General features: G+C 37.4%; 2 protein-coding genes across 8 annotated transcripts in view; one reads left to right on the top strand and one right to left on the bottom strand.

Moving 5' to 3' along the window:
• taok3a (TAO kinase 3a) overlaps positions 1–6,294 on the bottom strand; it is a 69,335-nt gene extending 63,041 nt beyond the window's left edge. For 3 of the 6 annotated variants that reach the window (XM_015028803.1, XM_015028802.1, XM_015028799.1), the window contains exon 1: positions 6,086–6,294. The gene's annotated coding sequence lies outside the window, so the exon portion shown is untranslated. The other 3 variants (XM_015028804.1, XM_015028801.1, XM_015028800.1) reach the window with 3 other exon arrangements.
• A 1,156-nt stretch (positions 6,295–7,450) lies between these two features.
• suds3 (SDS3 homolog, SIN3A corepressor complex component) lies at positions 7,451–16,520 on the top strand. Of its 2 annotated transcripts, none has more exons than XM_015028796.1 (12): positions 7,451–7,667; positions 9,916–9,985; positions 10,065–10,120; positions 10,588–10,659; positions 11,332–11,351; positions 11,448–11,604; positions 12,419–12,514; positions 12,607–12,668; positions 12,766–12,787; positions 13,521–13,626; positions 14,440–14,524; positions 16,226–16,520. In XM_015028796.1, the coding sequence occupies exons 1-12, from the start codon at positions 7,556–7,558 to the stop codon at positions 16,322–16,324; spliced, it is 957 nt and encodes a 318-aa protein (XP_014884282.1). In that variant the 5' UTR covers positions 7,451–7,555; the 3' UTR covers positions 16,325–16,520. The 2 variants fall into 2 exon arrangements, with proteins under 2 accessions (XP_014884282.1, XP_014884283.1); XM_015028797.1 differs by lacking the exon at positions 7,451–7,667 and adding an exon at positions 9,060–9,197.
• Positions 16,521–27,868: the final 11,348 nt, after the last annotated feature.

Raw genomic sequence — 27,868 nt, 5'->3', positions numbered from 1 at the left:
TTGAAACAGAATTGAAAAAAAGTGTAGAGGAGGGGCGAGGGTGGGGGGGGAGGGTGGGGGGGGTGGGGACAACTCATGGCCACAGCTGCAACTTGGCCCAGAGGATTCGAGACATTCTTGTAATAGAGGGCTGTAATGAAGTCACTCATCCCAACTTTCCACACCCACTGCAACCAACTTTTCAAAATGCCTCTTTATAACAAATTCTGAAGAAAGAAAAAACAATGGAAAACAGAACAGGTAATGCTCGAGAGGTGTGATTACCAGGGCAATATTTCTTATTTTATATGGTATAAAATGACAATAAATTGTGTGTTTAAGCCAGATGTGTCAGAGGAGCGCTTGTAAAACGTAAAAAAAAAACAAAAAAACCAGAGGGTCACTACAGGTGATCATGTGCCCCCAAATGGGCTTTCATGAAATAAACTGCAATGAATTCCTTTTCATGTGCACAACATTTTCATTACAATAAACTTCAAAGGATGACAGCTTGATCTTCCAGCTGACCAAAGATCTAAAGCAACTGCTCAGACTAAGACGGTTTGTCATCATTACAAGGTGTTGAGTGAACAGCAGAGGTGGAACAGTCACTTTAAAGGTATTTGATCAGTGTGCATATGCTGCAACACAGTTTCTTTCCCTCTGAGACAACATTTGGAGAACCAAGACTGTGACTCAGGTACGCATCTGCTGCTGGGGTCATGACTGGACCCATTCTACATTTTTCCGATGAGTGGGATTACATTCAGTGGTGCGAATACACTGTTTCCATTAAATCTAGGAATACCATGCAGAAGAAATTGTCTCTAATTATTCATTAAAGCAGCAGTGTTATGTGTTTTCCAGGTATGTGGTGCCATTTTATAGCACAAATATTTTACCTACAGTTGTTATAGAAATGCTATATATATAAAATATAACTTAAGAGATTTGACTTCGTGATGTAACCCTGTGAAACTGGGCCTTTGTCTCTTTAAGAAACTCTTGCTCTTTTTGCAACTCCACCCTCAAGAAGTCATCACATCTCTCCTCCATTAACCCTTTATTGTTTTTACCAGCGTTGCACCGAGAAGCTCAGCTGAGTTCAATTGATGTGCTGAGGTGATGCGCAGTTCAACCAGGAATTGGCTAACTTCTGCTGGCTAGTCTGAAGGAGCTGAGTGAGGAAACACGGGAAAGAGGTGGTCTGTAGTACTGAAGCTCGGAAACCTGAAAACTGCAGTTCCGAAAAGGAGCTTCGTCTTCAAAGGTGATGCTCTGTCCCATCCAGGTGTTTTGCACAACTGAATGGTTGCCACAGGACATTAAAGGACTTCTCAAACATACATGAAAGAATCAAGGCAACACTCCAGGTTTATTTTTGATGAAAGAATAACATTATAACAAGATGTAAAGCTCAAAAGTAAATTTTACATAATACTGCTCCTTTAAACTCAAGAGCATTTGCAGACATGAAACAATATATTAATTAAATGAATGAATTGATTGTAGAATGAATAAAAGACCTTAAAACTACGAGATGATCAATCAAATCAATTACAGCCATCTTTAGGATGGCTTAATATTGCTCTTAAAATTCCTATTACAACAATAGGTGCCATTATAGCTGTTGATTAATCCAGTTACCAAATATATACGCTGGTTCTCCTCCTGCTGACTTCACAAGACCAACATCTTGTAGCAGTGCAGAGTTTTGCTGTCTTTTGAAATCATCATTAAAAGCAGTACGCATGAGCACATCTGCAAGTGCAAGAGAAATTGGGGGTAGGGAGAGCAACATTTTCCTTGTCATCTAAGGCAGCATGCCTATGTTATCATATCACTGCAGAACATTAAGCCTGGAAGCATCACTTTAATATTGATAGGCTCTGGTCCTATCGCATAGATAACCAACACTACTAATACTGACTTTGAAAAATGGAACAAATCATTGTTTTTAGCCCCTAGAAATGTGGATAGAAACAAGTACATTGTTTTCAGTTCAGGTGAAAAACATTACAGTGGCATGATGCTTTCCTATTGTTTATATTTAGAAAGTTAATTAAAATTTGTATCAGATGTGTTAGGAAGGATGTTATTAGGTAGAAAAAAAGAAAGAAAATATTTCCTTTAAAGTTATTGCAATATTTAAAAACTTCCATAATTTCCCTCTTTGACCAATAAAAAATAAAACACCAAAGATTGCTAATAATTGCAGTTAACAGCGAATTTCTAAAATTTAAAAAAAAAAAAAAAATCCATTTGAATATCTTCTGAAGCTGAAATTTTGACCAAGAATTCAGATTTGACATACCATCTGTTTGTATACTATTAAAGCCATGGTTCACACATAACTCTACAAGCTTTGATTTTCAGTATGTTCCTCTATGTTTTCAATGCTTACAACAGAGAAAAACATTTCATCAGCTTATTCTGCTAATAGTATTTACCCTGGTGACCAAGGACAATAATGAGCAAATCCTACTGGTTTCCATCCATCCCAGATCCAAACTGGATCTGACTTGTCTCAAAATAGCATAGGATGAACAATTTTAAGTAATCTAATGATATCCCATCTTTCCACATCCTTTTTTGCTTAAGTTACATGAAGCTTTGCAGTGTCCCTAAGCTTTAAGAAAATTATTATAAATACCTCTAGACTTCAAGAGCTGAAATTGTTTTTACTGAATACCACCATTGCACAAAAAACATGCTTTTTATCTTGTTACTCATCCATTTGTGGTGTCTGTCTATGCAAAGTATGAATGTCAATGCCACAGGCTGCAGTAACCTTACATGAGCAATTTTGTTTTTAGGCTTGCTTAATTTTGTATTAGCCAGTAGGGAAACATTACATTTTTTTTTTATTAAAAGATACTGTGATATCGCTGCAAAGGCAACTCAAACTCGACAGTCAACCGTCTCACAACATGAGCTTAGATAAGCAACACCTGAAACACAGAGGCTGTACGTAAGATGCTAACAATGAGGGTAATAGCGGGGGTGCTGCCTGTGACACCCCAGCTTTGACCCCATTCACAAAAGGGGCTCTCTGGCACCCTCCATTGATGGCTCGGAGGTGGCTCAATTTGAACCTCCCATGATGCCTCACTCCTTCCTTCACATCAACTGAGCCACCTACTTCAGGACAAATTTCTGTCTTCAAAGTGTGTTATAAAAGAGTCTGTTCTTGTTGTAGCTTCCTGTTATTAGGAAGTGATAGATGCAAACAAGGTTTTTTTTTAAACTTGGCATCAAACAGTAACAAAGTAGCAATAACACCATATTGCTTAGTGACTGTGTTCTTATTACAGCTCATCAAAGCAAAAGCATTCTGGTTGCTACTTAATATCCTGGGACACAAGAGATAGTTACAATAACAACATGACTGCAAGTACAAATAATTTGGTGGCTTGGTTTAAACAAGATCATGGAGTTTGTAGAATTATATATGGAAGCCCAAAATTATTCATACTTTTGGCAGACAGGGAAAATCATGCGACTAGAAAATGCTAATGAAATTAAAAGACTATTTAACCCTAAATCTGGTGACTAAAATACTGAGAAATCAACTCAAATTTAAGATGTTACAAGACCTTTTTAAGACCACTATGAATACAATTTAAGGTCCATATCTCCACAGAAATGTACAAACTTTGTTCAGCTAACAAGAAATAAATTTACACTAATCCATGATGGATGCATAAAGCTAGCTAGCTAGCAAAGGTATGTTAAAATGCAGTGAAGATGTGTGGACAAAAGATGTTAAAAATCTTTTAGAAAGGAAGAATATTTTCAATAAAGGCATGTTGGCTGTTCATTCAGACAGCTACAATGAGTAGATCATCAGATAACAGAAAGGTGAACATATGACAACAACGTTGCTCTGGCTTCCCCTGTTAAGCAAATTCTGTCTGGATTAAGAAATCTCATGAAAGTTTAAACTTTTCTACAGGAAATACACATGGCAGTTGCCTTTAGTAACACTAACTTCGCTAATATCTGGCGGCAAAGATGCTTTGAAATATCAACTCAATAATCAAGTCTTTGTCTTAAAGTAGTAAAATTCTGTTACTGTGTAAATCTTCTTGCTCTCTCACACAAACAGCGTGATGTTGCCTCTGGTCGTAATATAAAAAAATGACTGATCACAACACAAAGGTTCATGTGTAGAGGCAACACATGAAATTAACAGTAAAATGGATAAGAATATAAATCTTTGTTTTACATAATCTTGTAGGATAATGTACAAAACAGTATTTGTAGATACTCAGGTATGGAGAAATATATATTTTTTTTTTTTTTATGTTTGGACATTTTAATAGAAATCATCTTTTTGTTCTACTATACCTATTCTGAGAAGACACACACAATTTTGCAACGAAGTAAAATAAAAGATTGACATTTATCATTCAAAATCTGAATCAATACCCTTACTAAATCGGTGATAGAAAAATCAGGCACAGAATCTCTATATTTGCTGTTCTACACTATATAATATGTACCCCAGTACACTGACAAAAATCAGAATAAGACAGAGCAACATTTATTTGCAAATTACACGGTCAAGTTAGGATCATAAACAGTGAATTGTCCTGCATATCACAAGTGACACAAGGAAGTGTGTCACTTTCTGTTCCGACTATCAGGGCATGGTTAAAAGGTAACTAGGAGATATGAAAGGACCCACATAACTGTGCTTTGAAACCTACTAGGAAAATCAGAAACCTCAAGAGGAAGAAGAAAAAAAAAACATACAATTTCCTGTATGTGCTTAGGTAGAGCAGCATCCTTTCCAGCCAACCGTGCACCAGCCTATTATGCAAAGGAAGTAAATTGAGTTTACATTTGTTTTCAACTACTGCAATCCTGTTAAGCTACAAAGTGGAAACAAAACGTCTAAAAATACCGTAAATCAATCTGAATGACATGCAGTTTCAATGTCATAGTGAAGGATTACAGATCTTTCTGTTGATTCCTGTCTTTAACTCCGTGGGCAGGCTTCTTAAAATAAATCTTTACAAATGACACAGTTTAGCTCTGTAACGCGGCTCCTGCTGCCTCTCGCTCACTCACACAAGAGATGACATCATGTTGGGTCAGATTGGGTTTTAGTGCTCAGCTTGCCATCTACATCTGCCATTTCCACAGCGTCGAGCATGCCTAACGTTTTGTCAAAGCTGTAAATTTAAGCAAGCATAAGTCTGTCTGCAAGTGACGACATGAGAAAATTATTTCAAGTACGAAATAACAAATGACGTGCGTTTTTTTATTATTATTGTCGCAGACAACGAATGAAACATTGACCTAAAATTAAGAGCATAAAAATACTATGCTAAACACTGATAAACGAGCGCAGACATATGAACCAAAATGAGGTTCGGGGTCATGTTGTGGCGGACGTTGCTGTCTCAATATCCATTGTGACTACGCACTGATAGTAAAATCTCACTCACAACAAGGCAGGCTACAATGGAAGGTACCACAGTCATTTCTGATCTTACACACCGAAATGCACTGCATGACAGTGCTAAAATTACACACAGGACAAGTTCCCACAACATCCAGTCGCATTGTCGTCTTACAACCCCCCCTCAGCTTTACACTTCCACTACAACCTGTCACCCGTTGGCTCAGCGTACTCACCCCCTCCAAAAGGAGCAAACCAAACACCAAAGCGTATTCCCTCGTCAGTTCCAGGTGTAAAACATGCACATTTCGGCGTAGCTTTTTTTCCTTATATAAACATAAATATATTTATGAGCAGGTGCAGAGAAGCGAGAATGAACACTTCGTTATGACCATTAAAAAGACAAACCTACGCACTTTAAACCCAGCGATGCTGGTGTCTGTGTTACCTACTCACCACCTCTGAGTGGACTGGCGTTCAGACAACAAGCCGAACTAAAACCAAAACGACGGTGACCATCTCCAACTTCAATGTACTCAATAGAACCCACTTTTTTTTTTACCCTCTGACATTTAGCTACAGTAGCTTAGCCGCAGACACGAGAGGAAGTGTCAGTTCAGTTTGAGAGCGCGAGGCTTTAGCGCAAGCTGTTAACTGACAAACGGTGGCAACATCAAAGGGGGGAAAGCCGCTCACCTTTTGTGAAAGTCGTCCAGGTTAAAAAAGAAAAGAAAAAGATAATGCGTACTTCAGAAAGTGTTTAGTCCGACTTTGAAGATGTCGGTGCGACTTCGCGAAGTGCTGTCAGTTGGTCTAGACTTCCTGAATGACGGAGCCGCGGGAGAGCAGAACAACCCCTCGCTCGTGTTTGACAGTTACTTTGACAGGCAGGCGGAAATAAAGTTGCCTGCTGAGGGGACCGCTGGAGGATGTGCGCTTTGGGTTTCTTTCTTAAGTTTTTTTTTTTCTAATATATTCATACATTATTGAGATGGTCTGTGCTCGTTTAACAAGATCAAATGCACATATTTTAGCGTCAGAGTAAAGTTGCTTTAACGAAAACAAAACTATCCCTCCCATAAAAATAAATGATCAGAAAGCTTGCTCCTTATTTTCTTCGCAAATCATTAAAGATGCATGACCTGAGTCATACCCGATTCTGTTGCAACTCCAGGAAAGAAATAAAATATACTCGATGCAATGCTGCCATCTGCTGTTGTAACTTAAGTTTTTTTGTCCTCATAACGAGGAACTTCAAGTAAATATCCATGAAATAACTCAAGTAAGAGTAAAAAAAAGGCCACTTAATTTGTATTAAAATTTTAAAAACCTGTATTCAGATTAACAAAACCATTACGTTTTCTGCATATTTGTATTTTAAAGGTTGCAATTTAAAAAAGGAAGAAAAAGAACTGTATTTAAAAACTTACTATTAACTATAACATCTTAAAATAAGGAGAGTCAAAATAACATCCAGGCTCAATCTGAAGTTTGAAGCTGGTGATGTGTCTTTTTTTTAATCACACCAAACTTGACAGTGATCAAGCCAAATTAAGTTTATTAAAAATGTGCTGATAGTAACCGAGCCATGTGAGTTTGCCAGCTCTTTGAATGAACGATGTGACCCAGTTTTTCACCTGAAAGCATTATTTTTCGTTAAGAAATGTAGGTAAATTCTGTAAAGATGTGCCACATATGGTAACAGTTGTGATGTGTGCCTTGTACAATTAAATACAGAAACATGACCTGCATAATCAAAACTAGTATCAATATCAGATAATGAATCATTTGAGAACCGACACAGTTAGTTCCTGTTGGTAGCTGAGCCAAACTATTTGGATCTCAAAAATGAAACGGAGTTCTCATCTTCTAATCGGCATTCTGGTCGTTTACATAGATTCCAGCGCTCTTGAAACAATTAGTAAATATATTATTTTTGTCAAGCGTACGTTGTTATGAAACACAGTTTGTCTTATCTTAAATTAAATTATTCAATACAGTCAGTGTAACCCTATATTATTTTATTTTTTTACATAAATTGTGTACAGGCATATACGTGGACAGCTTGGCATATAGAGGTCCTGTCAGTTGTAGGCGCAGTTTCAAGAAGCCTGCAAAACACAAATCGATTGTTTATTTCATGTTTGTTTACATCCACACGGATAAATGGCTTCCACTTTGATTTCTCCTATGGTGGATTATTACAACGACGAAGAGGAACTCGATAGCGTGGATGACGATGATGACCGAAGTTTCAGGGGAAGAGACTCAGAAGAAGGTAACGTTTAAAGGAATCCTCAGCAACACATTAACTGTCGGGCTCCGTCTAGTCTTTGGAAAAGAAACGGAAATGAGCGGTTCTTGCAAAAATGTAGCTATACGCATCTCAAACCAGACGTTTCAAAATACTACTTTTGCTAATAGGTGTTTTAAATTGCAATGTGTGATTTGGTTTAGGGTAAATTTTGCCTTTAGTTCCCATAGCTAGTAATATCAACAACGACTTGTTTGTACAGTAACTCGCTAGCGTGCCCTTTCAAACTATAGACTCCACCCAGATGATTATTTGCAACAAAAAAGTGGGTGGTTTTCATGCTTTAGACAATTTTCCTTCAGCCGCATGTTTTATACTCGACAGTAAGAACGGAAAACCCATTCAGGGAATTTAGACGGTGAGCATTTAGATAGTGTGTAAGTTTATTAAGGTTATTTATAGTAAAGACATGTTTAGCGGAAATTTATTTCACTGTTAAGAGATTGGACTGGAAATGTTTAAACATAAAATATCAGGAAAAATATGTATTTATTTTTGTTAGAATGATGTGAAATTTCCGTATAGCAAAGACTTAAATCCAATAAATACTGATCAGAAAATATGATGAATGCTTACGGACCAGAAACTTGACTTTTCAGTCTTGTTGCATTTTAATAAAGATGAGAAAAAACGTGTCCTTCAGTGTTTGATCTGGTGATCACTGAGATATTAACCTCAGCTAATCAATCTCAGTTAGGTTAGTGTTTAATTCATAATAGGTATTTATTAGATATGCAAGCTTCCCCCCCGCCCCCGACTGATTTTGAGGTCTCGAGTTGCTGATTCTGATGGATTTTGTTGTTTTTTTTTTACTCCCTAAAGAGCTGTAGTACATAGGAGGACAAATGAGAGAAAATGTACTGCAACGTTTTTATAGAGGCATGTGTCCTGAACCAGTAGCTGATTTTTGTTTAACTCATAAAAGTGTGTAGGTGGAATTAGATGCTGTTGGTTTATGAACTGAAAATGTTGGGAGTTGCTAGTTTTGTTGCATTTAATCAATATGATAAAGCTATTGTACAGCATTCAGAGCATATTAATGAAAAAAATACTTTCCGATTTCGTGCTGAACGATTAGTGTATCTTTAATGTATTCATAGGAAAATAAAAAAAAATAACTTTAGGGCATTCTAACATACCATTTGTTAATGCGTTGTAACTACTGTATCACCCCGTATGAAACTTATTTATCAATATATGTAATAAGAAGCAGTATTCAAGATGGGGAATATTACGGGATAACTTTTTTCATTCATTGCCATATTAGTGATCATTTATTTTTCCCCTCCCCAGTAGTTTTTGCTCATGATAAGCACTGATAATTAGGCAGCCACTGAGCTCGGTGACGTTAGCTGTGAGCGCTGACAGGTTGGCCCTGCCTGCTGTGTCCACTGCTGTGCCCTTTTCACACTCCTCACTCAGACCAGACGGATTGCGGTGAATCTCTATTAAAGCAAGGCAAGAAACAAAACGAGGCGATGACAACACTACAAGGTTCGCTAGTCTTCTGACACTGACTTCCAGACGAACAGCTTGGTTTATTTTATGTAGTTTTGCTCCTTCTGGCGTGTTTCTGATGTCCTTGTGAGCTACAGCCGGGTTACTCTTCTAACAGCAGACGGAGCTAACTTCAGCTAGCACACAAATGCTAACTGAAAATGAAACTTGCTGTGTCAGCTTAACTTGGCCTTTTTTCTTTCTTTTCTCTCTGTCTTTTGAGATAAAAACTAACCGATTCAGTTCGTCTCTTGTCTGTAAACTTTGCTTCTGAGTTTGACACGACGTTTAGCATCGGTGAAAAGCGTTAGCGTCTTTTTTTTTTTTTTTTTACCGGGGGACTGACAGCACCACCACTGAAATGAGCTGATAATCATCCGATGCGGCAAATGCTAAAAGTTTGAAATGACATGGAATGTTATTGATAATGTCGGTTGATTAATCTCACTGAAATGCACTTCTGGTTTTATCCACATTCACATTAGCCGAACTTTTTCTCGTGTTGTTTCACAAATGTGGACGTGATCTCCCATTCAAACACATCCGAGGGCATCCTAAGAAAGGATGTTCACCATTACCTCACTAGAGTCACGCACGTTCTTTAATCTGCCTGAGATAATCATAGCGAACATGCTGACAAAACTCCTGAAATATGTGTGTTAGTTTAATTTAGAGTTCAGTATTTTAATTCAGTTCCTGTCATTCTTGCTTCCAGACACAGAAGATGCAAGTGAGACAGATCTTGCCAAACATGATGAGGAGGACTATGTGGAAATCAAGGAACAGTAAGAGAATTATCCTTTCTTGCTATAAATTTAGGTTAAAGGTTTCTGATTATGATCTGTGTCATTCATTTCTTTGCAGAATGTACCAGGATAAGCTGGCCTCATTAAAAAGACAGCTGCAGCAGCTGCAGGAAGGTAGCAAATAAAGTTTTTATTTTCAGTGAATGTCAGAAAACGAGTGCATTTTATCTACATTTAGTTACATGATAATTACAATAACCTAGACACAATGTTGACCAAAAGAAAGCTTCAAATAAGTACGCCTTCTTGGTCAAAAACTGAAAAAGAAACAAACAGCTAAATATGAGAAATAATAATCTAGTCTGCCTTTTGTTTATGAATGCTTACTGTGTCTGAGCTGCTGACTGTGCTGTTTGCAGTTGTGTAGCCACACCAGCTGCTCCCACAGAGTCCTTTGAGTTCAGACTGAAACTATTGTTGAATGTGTTGTGCTGTTTTTGTTGCTTTTTGAAATGTAGAGTTTGTTCTTTCAAAGCTACAAAAGTCCAAGGTTCAGTCTTCCTCAGAATGAATTAAAACAGCCAGTAAGATGAGGGATAACACAGAAAGACAGAGTTGTGATTTATTTTTCGTCCTTGCAGGTACTCTGCAGGAATATCAGAAAAGGATGAAGAAGTTGGACCAGCAGTACAAAGAGAGACTAAGAAATGCAGGCAAGAGCACGACACGTTTTGATGTTGATGCATCCATATTCAGAGCGGGTTACGTTTTGGAGTAATCTGTACTTTAGTGGGTGTTTTATCTGAATGTCCACCAGGAGATGAACCAGATCATGTTGAAGTAATGTAGGATGAGTTTTTCTCTTAAAAGGTGTGAAAAATGTTTTCCAGTCACAGCAATCTAAGTTTATTAATTGGTCATGTAGAATGCATTCTAGCTCAGATGTGATTTAGCATTTTTATGATCTTGCTGTTAGACAAGAACATTATATCTCCTGCCTGGAGAATCTAGTTCATCAGGAAATTATTATTGTCAGTAATAGTTCACATGTGGAGAACTTTTCACATGACAGTAAATATGCAATATAAAATATAAAAAATGTGTGACCTATCCCAGAAGAATCCAGATCAGCTGATCTACTCCATCAGAGGCGGCAGGTTGATGCAATCGGCATCCTACAGCAACATAAATTCATTTTGGTTCTCAGTAGTTTTTAGTTCATGAATTGCTTTTGATCCAAAATATTCTATTATTTTCTTTGATGGAAACGTGATTAATATTTCACAACAAGAAAACTAACTATGTCGATCCATAGAGCTTTGAGCTTGATCACATACTGTAGATTGAAATTAAGTGTGATCTTTTTTTTCTTTTTTTCTTTATAGAGTTGTTTCTTCACCTTGAGGTAAGTAGATTTGATGGAAAAAAAAAAGGTTCTGTATTTTTATTTTTCCCTTCAGTTAAAAGGCAGGCGTGGTTACTGTCTGCTTAATTTCTGCAGACAGAACAGGTGGAGAGGAACTACATAAAAGAAAAGAAGGCAGCGGTGAAGGAGTTTGATGATAAAAAAGTTGAACTGAAAGAAAACCTAATCGCAGAGCTGGAGGAAAAGAAAAAGATGATTGAGAATGAGAAGTTAACAATGGAGCTAACAGGTGGTAAGGAAACATGAATACGTTTGTTAATTAAGGATTGAAATACCGGTAAATAAAATGAATATTTTGAGTGAGTTTGGACTATAATATCCAGTTGTCAGGCAAAAGTAACAAACATGGAAAATCCAGATTTCTGTTTGCTTACAGTTCTCTCAAATACTTTTCAATGTCAGCATTTTTCTTGCATTAAAACTTCAATCTTCTGTGCTAAATGAAAAGACAGCTAGAAGAACTGATTGTTTTTAAACTAATTTGTTAGGATTTTCCAGTAATTGAAACAAGAAGTGATCTTTTTTGTACATTAAAATCATTTTACTGTAAAAAAAAAAAAATAAGATGCTAGGTAATTGTTAATACTGCTTGAAGAAAGTAATTTTCAGAAACTGACAGCAGTTTTCTTTTTCTTCTGCACCTCTGCTAATCTGACTTTTGATGTTCCTTTTCCTGGTCTTGACATTGCAGCTTGTAATTTGGTTTTGCAGACGGTGTATTTCACTTTTCTTCACTTCGACCATTTCGATGGAACTTGACAGCTTGTACGTTAGAATACCACTGGTTACCTCAGAGTACAGCAGCAGCAGGATAGATGAGTTTCTGATAGCATCACATTCAGCATTTTTTATCCCGTTTCATGACATATTGACTTAGATGAGATGGTTCCATATAATCCAGAATACATTACTATGATAGGAACTCAAATCTCTAAAGAGCATTAAGGAAGTCAGATGAATGCAATCAGAGCTGGCATAGTTTAGAACAAGTTATGGTTGAAAATGTATAATGATAATATTATTATCCTGTTTTCTGTCATTAACAGACTCGATGGAGGTGAAACCCATTATGACGAGGAAGCTGAGGAGGCGGCCCAATGATCCAGTCCCAATCCCTGACAAGCGAAGGAAACCAGCACCAGATATCCTTCCCATCAACTCTGTACAATTAGCTACATAAGAATATAGGTCCATGTATTAAAATGCAAGACGTGTCGACCTTGACTCTTCAAACCTCAGCTAAATTATTTATTAACAGATGATCAGATAATGGAAGACCTAAGAACCCTTAATAAGGTTTGTCCTTCTGTTTTCGCAGAAGTTCTAACATAAATTTTATGTGTTCGCAAAATTGATTTCAAATAATTTCATCACTTCTTTTTTTGGTTTACAGCTAAAGTCACCGAAACGACCAGGTACGTCAGAACTCATCTTCAATGGCTAATATTATTTTTAAAAGCTTTATTTTAAGGGAAACGCTTGATATTCATTGTAGGGCAAAACATTTTCCATCTAGATTTCTTCTGATTTTCCTTTCTTGTCCCATGTCCATTTCTTTTTATCAAACATTTTTTTAAATTCAAACAAGTTAAACCCGAATAAAGACAAAATTAAGTTTTTAAATGTTGTTTTATTATCAATTGCAGAATTGTTTTAGTTCAGCCACATTTGAATTTCAATGATTAATATGGATTACAAATCATGTCCCTCCATGTCAATAATGGCTTATTTTGGGTGTCAACTGTAAACCCAACTGGAAAAACCTTCATTATGCAGCAAATACTGGCAATGTCTGGGGGGAAAAGGAGAGGCTTTCTACCTGGTTGGGTTTTATGTATTCCAACATATGAAATGGAAGGAGTGAATGTGCAAGACCTTGGTACAAAATGAGGATTTTTATTCCCATAATAGCATATTAAGGGTCAAGCAAAGCATACTCTTGATTAAATCAATTTCATTGTTGGCCTGACTAAAATTTATTCAATTTGGAACAATCAAAAAGAGAAATTGTTATGGCTTTTCTTAACTGGCTTCACATCCAGTTAAGAAACTGAGGCCCCTCAACAAAACCAGATACACAAACCTGCTGTTTATATAACTGATTTTTCTGCGTGTTTGTAATGTTTCTGGTTGTGTCACCATGTCCAGTGTCTCCTTCGTCTCCTGAGCACGTCCCCTCCGCTCCCATGGAGAACCCCTCCCAGCGTTACGAGGCCCGCATTGAGGAAGGGAAACTTTACTATGATAAAAGATGGTGAGATTTTATCTCTGTCATCAGAGAAAGCATGACTCTTTGTTTGCTAGGATGTAATTTAAGTTGCTCCCGTGTTACATCTGCCACCACTAGATGGCCCCATTGCTACGTGTTTGGTCTTCAACGCACCTACTGAAAACTGCATCAGTTTTTACTGAATGTATACCAATGCTTGAATCAAACATAAACATGAAAACCTCCTCTTGGGTAATGTGTCTGCATAGCAACCAGTGTTGCACTCTCCTTTGATTTATATGCAAAGATAATAAGGATCCTTGGCCAGACTCAGCCCTGACACCCTTCTGTTTGAGAGTGGAGGTCTGAATCAGAAATGTCAGAACATCTATTCCTTTCAAAGGCGAAGAAGATAATAGAATTCTGCCCTATTAGCTGCTGCCGTAGCCACGGAAAGTTGAGAGGAGCAAGTTGTGAGGTGCGAGCTGTATCCCTTTGAAGGCGAAGTCTCATTTATTCGCGGCTGAAGAAGACGTCGACGACAGAAAGCTGTCTCAAAGCGCCACAGGGAGATGCATGCATCATTATTCTTCAGTAGGCTCTTAATGATCAAATATTTTCAGCACCAATCTGTTTCTCTTGCTCCGCTTTGTCCGTTGACAGTTTGGAGCCTTTTGGAAAAATATCCAGACTTTTTGTTTGGATGTTTTAATCCAGTTATTTATTTGGTGCTTTCTCAGGATAAATGTGGTTTGTTTAGGTTGATGAAACTACTTTTGCAACTTTTTGCTGTCTCCTTCCTTGACTACGACTGAGTCAAATTGATGTTTTTTTTGTTTTTTTTTTGTACTGGGACAGGTACCATAAGAGTCAAGCCATTTACCTGGAATCAAAGGATAACACAAAGATTAGCTGTGTCATCAGCTCAGTTGGGACCAATGAGGTAAGTTTAATTTATTCATGTTATTACTACACTTAATTTTTTAAGTTACATTTGCTTTGTGATCATTAAAACCTTTTTTAGTACAAGAATGACTAATCGACTTTAGTGTACCAGTCAGTGCGATCTACGTGATTAGCCCTGCTCACTCCGTGGTTCAGTTGTAATTTAGGTCAAATGCTAATGCAGATTTCTAATCTTGTCATTTGGCAGCTCCTTTGTCTTTAACAGCTGATGAAATGCTCTGTTCTTTATGACTAACTGAAGCTATGGGTTTTAAATGAACAAGGAAAATTTCAAATCTAGGGCAGCCTTTATAGCTGAGATGTAAAGCGTTGTCGACGGTGGTTGGATTGTAATTTACTTAATTTCTTGGCTGATTAGCTGAATTGGTTGCATCCTTTAAACTTGCAGGTGTCGGTAGTTAAAAAGCAACTCTGCTCCACTGTTGTGTTATGTGTTTACTAAAAGTATTTTTTGTGTGTGAAGACAATTTGCTCCAAAAAATGTACTTTCCAATAAGTTCATAAAATTAGAAATGAGCCTAAGTTTATGCATTTTATTCATCATCACCTACATTATACCTATATCAATTTGTATGATTTTTACATAAAGTAACATAGTAAATTAATGTAGTTCATATACTATGAAAATGATTTCAGGCTAATGTCAAGTGAATACAAATACCCACCAGAAATGACTAAGATGAATCCAGAAAGGAAAGGCTTTGTTTGCTCACCATGACTCAGCTTGTTGAAGCACCTTTAGCAGCATCAGTCTCTCCTCTTGCTCTGGCCATTCTACTTTGCTTTTCTTTTGAAGAATCTTCACTTAATGAGTTACAACAACATTTAATTTCCAATTGGGATCATTAAATTATTTTGTAATTGAAATCATCACCCCTCCAACACAGTGCTTGCTGTGTCGCTCTGTGTCTTACAGTCAAGATACTTTATTATGGTTTCTCCTCTGTATTTGCAAATTAATGTCAGGCTATCAAATCCTACTTGAAAAGAACTGGCTTTTTAAGTCAAGCTTGTTGAGTCTTTATTATTAACATAAGCGTTAACATTGAACATGCTAACCTTCTTCTTCTTTGGCAATTTCTCTGAACCGTGCACTCTGACCTTGAGAAGGATTTGCCAGATCCTCCTCTCCTGGGAGGATTGGCAACTACCTTTTCTGAGGTCTTCTTTTTTAAACCCACAGCTGTATTCTACATACCAAGACACAGCTAAATCAGATGCTTTTACAGTTGTGGTTTCTCTCAGAGATGATTGATAAAACTGTGGCATTTGATGATCAGCATCCGGCCAATATCTTTTCTCTTCAATTCTAGGGAAGCAACAAAAGTGAACAAATAATTTTTATTTTAGCGTTGTGATATATTTAGGAACTAATACAATTTTCAGTTTTTGTAATCTTGAGGTTGATTCTTGAAATCAAGTTTTTGTAATCTTGAGGTTGATTCTTGAATCGAGACCAGACTATTTTTATTTTATTATATGATGTAAAACCCAACTGGACCGTGGTTTAGTCCTGCTTTACCTTGACCACTAACCAGCACTGTAACACTAAGACTAGGAAATGTAACTTATTTGTAGTTGTATGCCTGAACAAAACATGATGTGCAGATATTCACTACATCCTTTCATGACATTGATAAATGACAGGTCTTCCTCTCCTTCTGTGTTTGCTGTCCAGATTTGGGTGAGGAAGACGAGCGACAGTACAAAGATGAGGATCTACCTAGGACAGCTGCAGAGAGGAACATTTGTCATCCGTCGACGGTCTGCTGCGTGAAATGTTCCCCGGCTCCGCCCCACCCAACCCCATCTGTTCATTTATCTGTCCTGCCGTTTAACCACCAACTCACTCAATCATCCACTCTCTCCCTTGTTGGTGCATTTTCAGTTTTACCATGTGGCTTTTATTTGTACCTAATATTTTCATACACACTACCCCAATTTTCTTAATAAAACATGAATGCAGAGTTTCAGAGCTCTTGTTTTTGTCTTTTAAGGCGCTTACTGGTTTCCAGTATTTTTGTGACTATGTACCATGTTTTTGGAACCAGTTTGACTTTATCTTTGCTTTTAATACTAAATAGTTAAAACACATTTTCCAAAATGAGCAACTGTTTGCCAACTGAATCTGCTGTGTCAATTTTAACAGAGAAGGTTGTGAAGAATTATTGCTTGTTGGGTATGACCCGCCCACCTGAACTAGTCGTTTTCAAGAATATCCCTGTTGGAATGGTAAACAAAAACTGCTTGTTGTACAGATGCCTACAGTATAAGTAACTAGTTACATTTCCAAGTGGATGAGAAGAAGGAAATCTGGGCCTCTGCTTAGGCTGCTGCCTCCTCGACCCAACACCAGATAAGGAGAAGATGATGGATGGATTGCCACTTATACTGAACCTGTTTTGTCTCTTGTAAAAATATATTTTGTCATTTCATGTCACATTCTCTGTATGTAAACAGTCTGGAATAACTCAGCTGTGTTGGCATGTGGATTTCAGGTGATTCACTTATTTTTGTTTTATTAAAATAATTTAGCTTTTTAATAATTTTAAGAAGGGTCTCTGATTTAATGATGGTGTAATTCTTGAAGTGAAGTATTTTGTGCCAAGACTAAACGACACGCCTTAAGCAGTTTTAGTTACTGTTTAATGGTTGGAGATGTGTTTCAATTATATAACTAAGTAAATTGACATTTTGAAAATAAATTTGATTAAGAAACACACCATTTAAAAAAAAACTCGTTTTGGCACTAGGATGAGGTGGTTTTTTGGACTTATCAAAACTGCAACGCTTTATCAGCATCGCACAAATCACATGACCAACATCCGGATGTTGCCACTGGCGCAAACCACGAAGAAGACAGGAAGTTGGAGGATCATGGCGCAGCATATTTTTAATGTTGCAGGAACACGCTTATTCCTATGTGATTTTAATTGTTTCCCTTTTTTGACGTTTGCAGAATATTGACAAAGTTTAGCAAAGTGCAAACGTAGCTGTTGACTGACCTCATTATAAGGTAAGCTTAGTTTTGTTAAAATAATTGATAAATTAATCTCAGGAACGTGTTCAGTTGATCACTTTATCATCAATAAACTGTTCTGGATGTACGGAGGTGACAGGTGAAACACTGAAGACGTAATTCTAAATCCTCTACAGTTAGTCTTATAATCATTGGACAGCTTAATTAAATTTATCACACATGCGAGTGATAAACTACTGTTGTGTGGTGGGGTCAGAATGTCAAACTAAACTCATCACAAACCTTGGCTATGTAACGGAGGACTGTTTTTACAATCAACTAAATTTACCACAGGTGGGCTCAATTTAAACTATTGAAACTGTTAAAGAATTAGAAGTAGAAACAGCTCAATTTTGAGCTTTATTGCAGATTTCTTGGTTTTCTATTTTTTATATGAAAAATTGATATTTGTTTTTAATTTGCAAAAATCTCAAAAGCATTATTTCCTCATTGTCATATTAGGATTTTTGTGTGTAGAATTTGTGGGAAAGGGATTAATTTAATACAGTTTGTAATTAGAATAACAAAATGAGGAAAAAGTGAAGACCAAACAGGTTCTTTGGTCTGATGATCCTTTTCCTGTCCTCAAATATTACATAGCATCTAGAAAAGCTCATTTTTTGTGTAAAGGACAAGCATTTGAATATATCCTTCTAGCTCAGTAGAGAGAGAATATTTTATTGGACATCACGTGGACTTGACAGCGTCTCCATATAATCAATGTGACCCAGTCAGCTCACAGCTCCTGTCCAGTCATACAGCCTCTCTCAGCCATCTCTCCACTTGGTAAACAGCTGAAATGTTTGGCATTCAGCGCAGGTCTTTGCCAGCTGAACAGCCTGCCATTTCCTTCCTGTGTGTCCTATCATTTTAACCGGATGGCATGTCTCACTTTTCCTCTGACTTAATGACGCTGCCGCCTGGCAAGAAGGGCAATTATTTTCCACACCACACAAAATGCGAGGCTCACGTGAAAAGGCTCGCTGTCTGGAAGCCGCGAGGTGTGATTGCTCAGTCTTTGGTGATGATATGAAATGAGCTGATAGTCAATGTGATGCCTGTCTGCTTTCTTTATTGCATCACTTGCCTCACCCTTGGTTAAGGGCACAGTAAAATTCACTGATACGAATAATGTGACGTATGTTGGGGCCTGGATGTTGTTTTTAGTCATTTTAGGCAACACGTTTCAATAGATTTAGCATTAGGAGCTGTGACATAGTGGAGACACAATATGATCTCATTTCAGACTCAATGTTTATTTCCAATTTTGAGCAAAATATTTTGATGTTTAAATATTGAATTGTTGTTATTCTTTAAATGTTTTGTAATATAGAAACAATTACCTTTTTGTGCCAAGAAATGATTATCTTACTCAGCTCCTTCAGACTAGTTGCCAGCAATTAGCAAACACCTGGTGGAACTGTGCGTCTGCTGAGCTCATTATACAAGCTGCTTCTCCATGAAATTCTGGTGAAAACGTTGTAAAAGGTTTAATAGAGGAGCCATGTTGTGACAATTTCCTGAAGGCAGAGTTTCAGAAAGAGCAAGAGTTTCTTAAAGAATGCATTAAATTACAAAGTCAAATTTCTTTTGAGTCATATTTGATTTGAATAACATTTTTATAACAACTGGAATGATCATAATTACTTGATTGTGCTATAAATCGGCACTATTCCTGGAAAATATATAATACTGCCACTTTAAGGTGTGGCCTTCAAAGGTGCATCTATTCTTCTCAAATGTTGTGAATTAACCTTTTTAGGGAGTATAATGCCATGACTTTTTCATACAGGCCTTTAAAAATAACTCAAACAGGAATTTTAGTGGATATAAACTTAAGAATTTGAAGAAAGTAATAAAAATGCTTTTAAACAGCAGAAGCAGTTAAATACTAAAAGTTACATGAAGGAACCATGAAACTACATAATGCTATTACTGAGGCTCAGTTGCAAAATTATCTGTATCTTTACCAAAAAGCTTATGAGCCGATGGTAAGATAAGGTTTACCCAGAGTTGTCCAACTTGACCAATTCTGCTGTCTTATTATGTTCACACTTAATAAACTGCAGCACTGACACTCCTGTCCAAATCCATGCCTTTTAAATGAGCCGTCTCTTGCTCTCTGGGAGTGTATAACACCCACACGTTTACTTCAGGTAGGTGTATATGCTGCTAGAATCAATATGCTGAGTAAGCAGGGGAGACGGGAGGAGCAGTTAAGCATGTAGGCAGTCCTCTGGTGATGAATCTATTTTTCTCTCGCACACTATCTGTTCACCCGAGTGTGTAAAACTCCAGCTGACACTTGCCATGTGCAAAACAAAAGAAGGGATTTCTCCGGTCCTCAGTGATGAGAAGTCATTACAAAGCCTTAGCTGTGGTTTCAGGTGTGTTGGTAAGCCTCACAGGAGCTGTTACTCTTAGCCGGCTGTTGCTTGTGTGCTGTAAAAAGTCACCAGGGGCATCAATAGAAAAATCCTCCTCAAAGTCTCCCACCGACTCCAGCTCCAGTAGCTAACTCCCTCTTTCATCTCTTTCCTCCTGTTTTGAGCATTCGGTGCACTGCACGTTAGCACAGTGATACACGGCTGCAGGAAGGAGAGCTGCATCTCCCCCCGTATTATCTGCTGGAAAACGAGTTGGACCCAGGCAGATTTTGATTTGCCTCCGGTGGGCAGAATTAAATTGATGCCATGTTGGTCCTTGGGAGTTCTTTGAGCATTTGTGTGCGCATGCAAGTTCCTGTTCGCCCAGTTTATCAACCTCCTGCAGGTCTGCAGTGGGAGAGGAATTCATTTAGAATGCGAGATCCTCATCTGAGTGTTGATATTTGACCTGAGGTTACGGAGGCGAGCCGAAGCCACACTGAGTCATTTGGTAACTGTGGCCAGAATTGTTTTCACCTTGTCGTCTGGTGAATGTAGCTATTGGATTTTCATACTCCAGCAGGAACTTTCTGGAATATATTTACGTTTTTTCATCTGGAATCCTGAAGTTAAATTGATAGAGTAAAGTAGCAGCAGTTAAAAATTGTTTCTCTTACGTATTTGTTAAAATTGTAACTATGTTGTGACAGTGTAATATGAGACAATCTGTGGAAAGATCAATCTCCTGCCAGTACTACATTTTCCATCTGGGGGTTAACGCTAATTTGGTTTTAAACACCCAACATTGTACGACTTCTGTTTTTTAGGCCTGTTCCCATTTTTTTTTTCGAAAGTAAACTCCATCTTCTTCTAGCTGATCTAATCCCATCACAATGTTGTGATCATTTCAAACATAAAGTTGTCAAGAAGCTTCTGCTCATTTCAAATTCAGGTCAATGAATAAATTCTTCATACGCTCATAAAGTATTTGTTTTTTGTCTTTTGATGTTGTGCAACAAAGTGTGCATCAGAGTTAAATAATCCATTTTGGAAACTGCCAAGGGAGCTGCTGATGAGAATAAGAAGTATTTTAAGAAGTTTTTGCTGGATTTGCCCCAAAAACTGCTCTCCTTCCAGTTTGATCCTCCACTTTTTCAAAACAAAACAAAGAAACAAACTTAAAAGAACTGATTTCAACTTCAGTTGGAGGAGCTTTAACAATAACTGTTATGTTGTGAAAAATGTTTCAGTATGTTTGAGGTTGGCATTGTGCACATTAAATTTCCTGTTTTATTTCCCCGCAGCTTTTTGTTAACTCAAAGAGAATTGGCTAATGATGATGGTATCATTTTAAGCTCCTGTTTGCTGATCAGTTTTAGCTGAGAAGGCGTCTGAAAAGCCTTCTCTTCATGGTTTTAAAGATGGCCGCATTATCAAACCAAACCTTCCAATGAGAACACCGAGTCCTGATTCAGCTGATCATCACTTACCAACAGTAGAGCAATTACTGATCCTGGCATATGAAAATATTGACTCCTGGTAACATTTACTCCCTGCAAACACAGTTGACAAAAAATACCTAGAAATGACTGTTAAAATTCAAGGAAAACATTTTTGTTGACAATATAAAAGTGAAACTTTTTTATGAAAATAAACACTATTTCAATCTGGCCATTTCAGGAGTCTCACGGTTCTTAGCAACCCTCTCATATACTTAGTTGTTCAGTTGCTGTGTCAGTAATGAAAATAATAAAAACAAACAAGCATAAATCCCCACTTAGCTGTCCATATTGAAACACCATCCTGCATATAATTTTGAGAAGGCGTTAATTAAATAAGAGCAACAACAACAGTATTCTTTGCAGAAATCAACTGGAAGCAACTGTATATAACAAGTTTATCACACAATTTCTGCATTCACAGGACTCCTCAAGGTGCTCCGTCACCTAAAGAGAGGTTCCTACCTTGAAAAGACAAATTATGTCTTGCCTTGTGAGAGCCAGGCAAGCATATAGAGGACGGTGCATACAAACAATTTATGTCCCCTTCAAGCGGTCCTTTATTTTATCACCGCAACCTTTAAAGAACAGAAAACATGTCTTCTCCGTCTCCTGAGCTTCATGAATGTGGGCAGGTAAATGTTGATGTGCTCACATGTTTGACAGGTACATTGCTTAACTTGTTTGCCAAAGGCTAGATGAGAAATCTGGTGGACCACTAATAATATAATGTGGTTGGTTGTAAACACCAGCAGCCTGTAGTTGTCTTGTTTTAATAAGAACACTTTACCTCAACAAAATCTTGACAGTTTCGCAAACTTACTTCAATAGCATGAAATAAAATTCAGTAAGTAAAGGAAGTTTAGAAAAAAAACTTATACATACGTCATTGAATTTGAATTGTTTTGTTCATGCAGAAAAACAGAATTTATTTGTTTTGTAATGTTGCAGAATACCAGATTTTTCTTGAATCATGTTTTGTTCAAGGCTGTTTTTTTGAAAATCTCTGATCTGTCCCTATTACAATGAATAAAAAGTATTTTTACCCTAAAATATAGTCATCAATTGAATATTTTTTAGGCACCTACCTACCGCCAAGTAAACTTAAACTGTTGAGCAACAATTGTAGGGAAGTTAAACAGCAACTTAAGAACTTTCTTTTTTCTAATTTTCCCTTAGATTAGAATCGAGCATAACAACTTTCACCTAAAAAGCAGAATAATTGGTGCTGTGCTCTAAAACCGATTGATTTGTTAGACGTTCGACAGTGCGACAAGTGAAGCACCATGGAGCGGAGAGCCATATGCACTGGTCAAAGTTCAGTTTGCACTGTGACACATAAGCACACATCCAACAGATACAGGGTGTCTGTGAAGTTGTCCTAACTGAACAGAATGTAGCTCATCAATGTGCAAAAATAACTTCTGCACAATCCTGTTGCGATCATGGCGTCATCCCCAATGTTCCCCCTTTCTTCTCTCACTGTAGCAGGGTCTGGTTTTAACATGAAAAGGCATCACCACAGCTGTTAGTACTGCAGTTTCCACTCTCCTTAGTTACTTTAGGAACTGTTTATTTAAATAGGTTTGAAAACCGACCTGTATAGTGCATGCATGCTGTCCGGCATTCACCGGCTTGCCTGGAGCACAGCTACAAATGAATGGTCAGCTTCTCACTATCTTCTTCTAATAATGCTAGCATAGATAGCGGTGGCACTGTGAACTTTTGACCCTTTCCTTCCACTAATGCCTTCCACCCACCCGGATGAACATCTTGCTCCATTTCAGCGTTATTAGCTCTGATCGAGCTTGGAAGTTTTTTTCTTCGTCTTCTTTTCTATGAAAGTGGGAAAAAAGGAGGGGAAATGGATGTGATTAAAGCCCATTGATTGTGAGATGTCTTCACAAGGCATTGAGGGGAGCTCTGAGTGCTCGCCAATGCCTCATTTGGAGTGGAGAGGAGGGGATAATGGATTCCGTCTTGTCGTTCCTGCCTCTTTTTTTAGCGGTTTGTGACAGAGCTGGGATGTCATCACTTTGCGCCGTTGTTGCTTTGTTGCGAATTTCTCCTCAGTCCTGAATTCCTACTGCAGCTTTGCAAGCACATTTGCTGACAGCAAAGTCTTGCAAATAGGCAACAAAAGACATATACTGCTGCCAGAGATTTAAGCTAATAAGGAGAGAAATTTGCCAGAGTATGATATGATACCTCTTCTTCCATTAGCTTTATTAGGGCTGAGTGTAAAATGACTTCCAATTAGTTTCCTAGACAACATACTGGCTCTGCATAGTAATAGTCTTTGCCTCTTGAGTTTCACTTTATTTTTTTGCACTTGTCAGGAAATTGTTTTCCCTCTCCCATGGCCTTTCAGAGGTAATTTTGTGTGCTGCAATGTCTGTGCTATCAAGAAAGGCAATTTGTCTCTTCTGTCTGTAGCCTTGCATGTTCAGAGCACACAAAAAAAACCTCCATGAAGACTATGTGGATTTGTTTGTACCTACAGTAAGGATACCGTTTTATTTGTATTTTATTATTTCAATATAAAGAATAATTGTCATAAATAATGCTGCCATAATCTTCCCATGAGAGATTTGGAAATAAAAAGAAGCACAAGGACTTTTTGAGGCGAACACCAGGCAGTCAGCATGCCTTGCTGGAGATGCCATGTCCCATGGAATACCGCATCTGTTTCCATTAGGTCCGATTATTGCAGCATCCCATCGCAGAATACATAAACCAAGCTCAGGTCTTACAGGTGTTGCATGCTGATGTCTTCACCTCCATTTGCCACAGTCTGAGTAATAGTGAAGCAAAATGTCCAATTCATTGGAGAGTGAAATGCAATCACAAAATTTCTCTCAACAGAGGCGCAGTGCTCAAACTGAGATATTTCTGGAGATTGCAGTACAGCGGCTCCAACAACGCCGAGTTTTCTTTATAAAGAGAGTTTATTCTCTACAGGAGTCTGTATGTAACTCATACAGAAAATCAGAGGAAATAAAACTCCCCCAAATCCCTTTAAGCGGGAAATGTTATTGAGGGAGGAATTACGTTTTATAAAATCTTTCCTGGAACAGAGTTTTGCTGTCAGTTTGTGTGGGATTGGAAAGAGCAGTGCTCTCAATTTAGTCAGAAACCTTTTGCAAATTAGCAGAAATGGCCACCAACAGTCAAATATTGTAGTCAAGTATTTTTTAATTCAGGATAAAAAAAAGTATATAGAATTTATTGCAATACTTTCTGGATAAGTGAGGAAAAAGAAGTGTATGGGACACAATCTTTCTTTTCTTCCTTGAGTCCTTTCTCCTGTGTCTGTCCTTTTTTTGCTCCCTTAGGTCTCTCCATCTTTCCTTCCTTAATTTAATAAATAAAAATTTTAGTGTTCGACATTTTTAAAGCCCCAGCAGATATTTGATGCAAATATCACCAGAAACACAAAAATGGAACAGGACTATTGATGAATATTTCTGAGTATTTCTGGTGATTTGGGATCACTGCTATCCTTAATCTCCTTTAGTCTAAAGTTTACAGACACCAAATATGCCTTAAATTACACCAACACTAATTGCACTAAAGCAGAAGCTAATATCCACATTTTTTATCAGACAACTCTGCTCTCCACTCTTTGGGCTGCAGCCAATGAGTGCCAAGGAAAATAAATGTTGCTTCTAAACTGGCTGCTTTGCAAACCCCAGCCAATAGCGTGTCACCTAGCATTGTGCTTCTGCATTGTAGCTTACCAGGATGCATTTCACTTCAGATATTTTTGATAAAATCTGTGAACAAGAGACTTTTTTTTCCAAAATGTCTTTGCAAATTCTGCTTGATTCTTGTCTTTCGTTAACAAGCATCTCATTTGGCTCAGGATTTCTCTCTTGGCAGTGGGGGATGGTTATTTACAATGCACACACTTTACGGTAAGCTTCATAGCGTAGCTTCCTTCGCTATCAAGTTGGTGCATTACATACATCACAGCTAAACATTAGAGATTGGGTAAAATCAGAACCAATCGTTTAAATCGGAGTCCATTCTTCTAACAAGCAATTGTTTCTCAATAGCCGTGAGTAAAGACACTATACGAAGCAAAGCGTAGAACAAGGGGCTCTTTAGTCCACAGGACTCCAAAATGTTTTATACAATATATTCACTCAGAAGAAAGACTACCATACAATTGGCACCACCGGTCCATCCTACCACCCCCAGCAGGTGAAGTGTCTTGTCAAAAGGACTCTACAACTGAGAAAGATGGTGCTGAACAGAAAGTGTCAGCAATGCTGCAAAGCTTTTATTATCAAAAAAACAAAAAGAAAATTAAAAAAACATTGCTATGTCCTTGACTTGCCAAGGTTAAACTGTTTTTACACTAACTTTTTTTGCAATTACACACCTTGTACTCGAAAGCACAAAAATAAATAGCACCTAGCTGTGTCTATAACTGTATGTAACTAATATCTGCAAATAAAAAGCACCCAACATCAGATCCCAGACAGCTGCAGGTTCGACTTTATAACCACTCTGGCATTACAAATGTTTCCCAGAGGCTCTTTCTGGAGGTCTGATTGACTGAGGCAATATTTAATGACGCTGCTGTGTAATGATGGCTGGCATGCAATGTTGCTATTTATATGCAGCAGAGACACCTACCTTGTGTTTATGGCATGAAATATCAGTGGTTCTCCTCTATTCCAAATTATGTCTGCTGCAGCTTGGCAGGACAAAACAACAAAGCATGATTTTCAGTTATAATCCAGTCTGAAACATGGTGTTTTTAATTAAAAACCTCTTTGATTGCTTTTGAAACTTACATTTTTTTCTTCTCTTGTAAAATTTTAAATTAAAATCCATACCTTATCATTTTTCAGGGGCACAGCCACCTACACATTTTCAAAGCAATCTGGACTTTTCATATTTAACAAAGTAAAAGAGCTTTCTTTTGTGAGAAAGCTCTTATTTTGTCAGAAATAAGAGCTTCTAAATCTAAAGTCTAAAGTCATGGAAAACAACTGAAAAGCAGCCATGGTTTCTTGAGGAGTCCAGCTATGCAGGAAAACTTGGTGAGGTTTTTGAAAGTGAATATGAGTAACTTTTCTGTAGCTCACAAAAATAACATTTTCTGATCAGAAATGTTTCATATAAAATTATTATGAAATAAGTCTTTATGTTTAATGGAAGAAAACATGATGTTGTGTCAGTGGGACATAGCACAGCCTCCAGCTCTCATGGACAACTTTCACAGAGCTGCAAGCCTGACCATCAAAATAACAAAAGGTATCTATGTAGGGAAAAAAAATTAAGTATGAAAATGTATTTCACCATCCATAAATATAAACTATCCTACTGCTGCAGCTGCTATCTGGTTGTATATCACTATTTTAGCTTCTCCGATACGCCATATGTGCAGCATTAGCTTGAGGGAACTTTTTAGAAACGCGTTCTTATGTGAAAACCGTGTAAGAGTTTATGGAGGGACATGTTATCTTTAGAGTACAGGTTTCGACAGCTACATTACTGCGCTGCAGTTCAGTGCTCTGGAGTAAAACATGGATTGATTCTGTCATAATAACCAGGGAGTGGTTGTTTACCTGCGTGTTGTCTCGCTCCACTCTCAGCAATCCAGTCCTGGGAATTAAGGATCAATGTTCCTGAACATCAACTGCCTGATTGTTTATTATGGTTATGGTAATCAAGTGTTCTTCTTATCTTTCCTTTATTGATATTTCAAATTATGAATGGGTCGTAGGAAGCCCTGCACCTATTTTGAGTTGTCTTCTGTGTGACTCAAGCAGCACAGTTGTTCACTCAATAAATAAAGGATTTTAGAAAAACATGTATTTTAACTCAGAAAGGGTTAGAACACCCTTAGCCATAATAGTTGCTCTTAAGCCCTTTGATTGAAATAACTTTTTTGAGACACTTGAGACATCAACCTGGAGACATTTTGTCCCACTCCTCACTATTAACAAATCTTTGAAAGGTTTCTGGCGTCTCCAGCGCCACATGTGGCTCTTACAAAACCAAAAGGAATCTTTTTAAACACAATAAGAAATGGCCATTTCAGTAGTTTTCTGTAAGTATCGACAACAGGTTCTTAAACGTAAGTGACTTTGCTCGTCCTTCTTAATTTTCCATGTTTATTAAAAATGGTTACCTCATTCATTCATGTAATGAAGATTCATTTTGTTCAAAAATCTGAAAATAGGAATACATTTTAGCTTAACTGTGTCAGCTTTCATTAACATTTTATGCAGTACATATTTAGTAAATTGTTTGACTTTATGGATTCACTGACGAGGCGATTTCTCTGGTTCTGTAGTCAGACAGCAAGATGCATCATAAGAACAAAAAATAATGGTTGAAAGTGTGCTATTATTAGTAAATTACTGCCTAAAAAAGTAATTATTATATTTATATATAATTTTTATTTTTAGATATACTTT

The sequence above is a fragment of the Poecilia latipinna genome, unplaced genomic scaffold (genome assembly GCF_001443285.1).
Source record: "Poecilia latipinna isolate Pla-1442-1.1 unplaced genomic scaffold, P_latipinna-1.0 Scaffold136, whole genome shotgun sequence".
Lineage (NCBI taxonomy): Eukaryota > Metazoa > Chordata > Actinopteri > Cyprinodontiformes > Poeciliidae > Poecilia > Poecilia latipinna.
Note: the sequence above shows the minus strand (reverse complement) of the source record. Positions and strands in the feature narration are given on the sequence as shown.

Bases quoted from the DNA above. Each gene is read 5' to 3' on its own strand.
- suds3 (XM_015028796.1), top strand. From the start codon at position 7,556: ATGGCTTCCACTTTGATTTCTCCTATGGTGGATTATTACAACGACGAA. The intron at 12,515-12,606 runs ATATCCTTCCCA...GACTCTTCAAAC, and splicing joins GCGAAGGAAACCAGCACCAG to CTCAGCTAAATTATTTATTA. The intron at 12,788-13,520 runs GTACGTCAGAAC...CACCATGTCCAG, and splicing joins AAAGTCACCGAAACGACCAG to TGTCTCCTTCGTCTCCTGAG.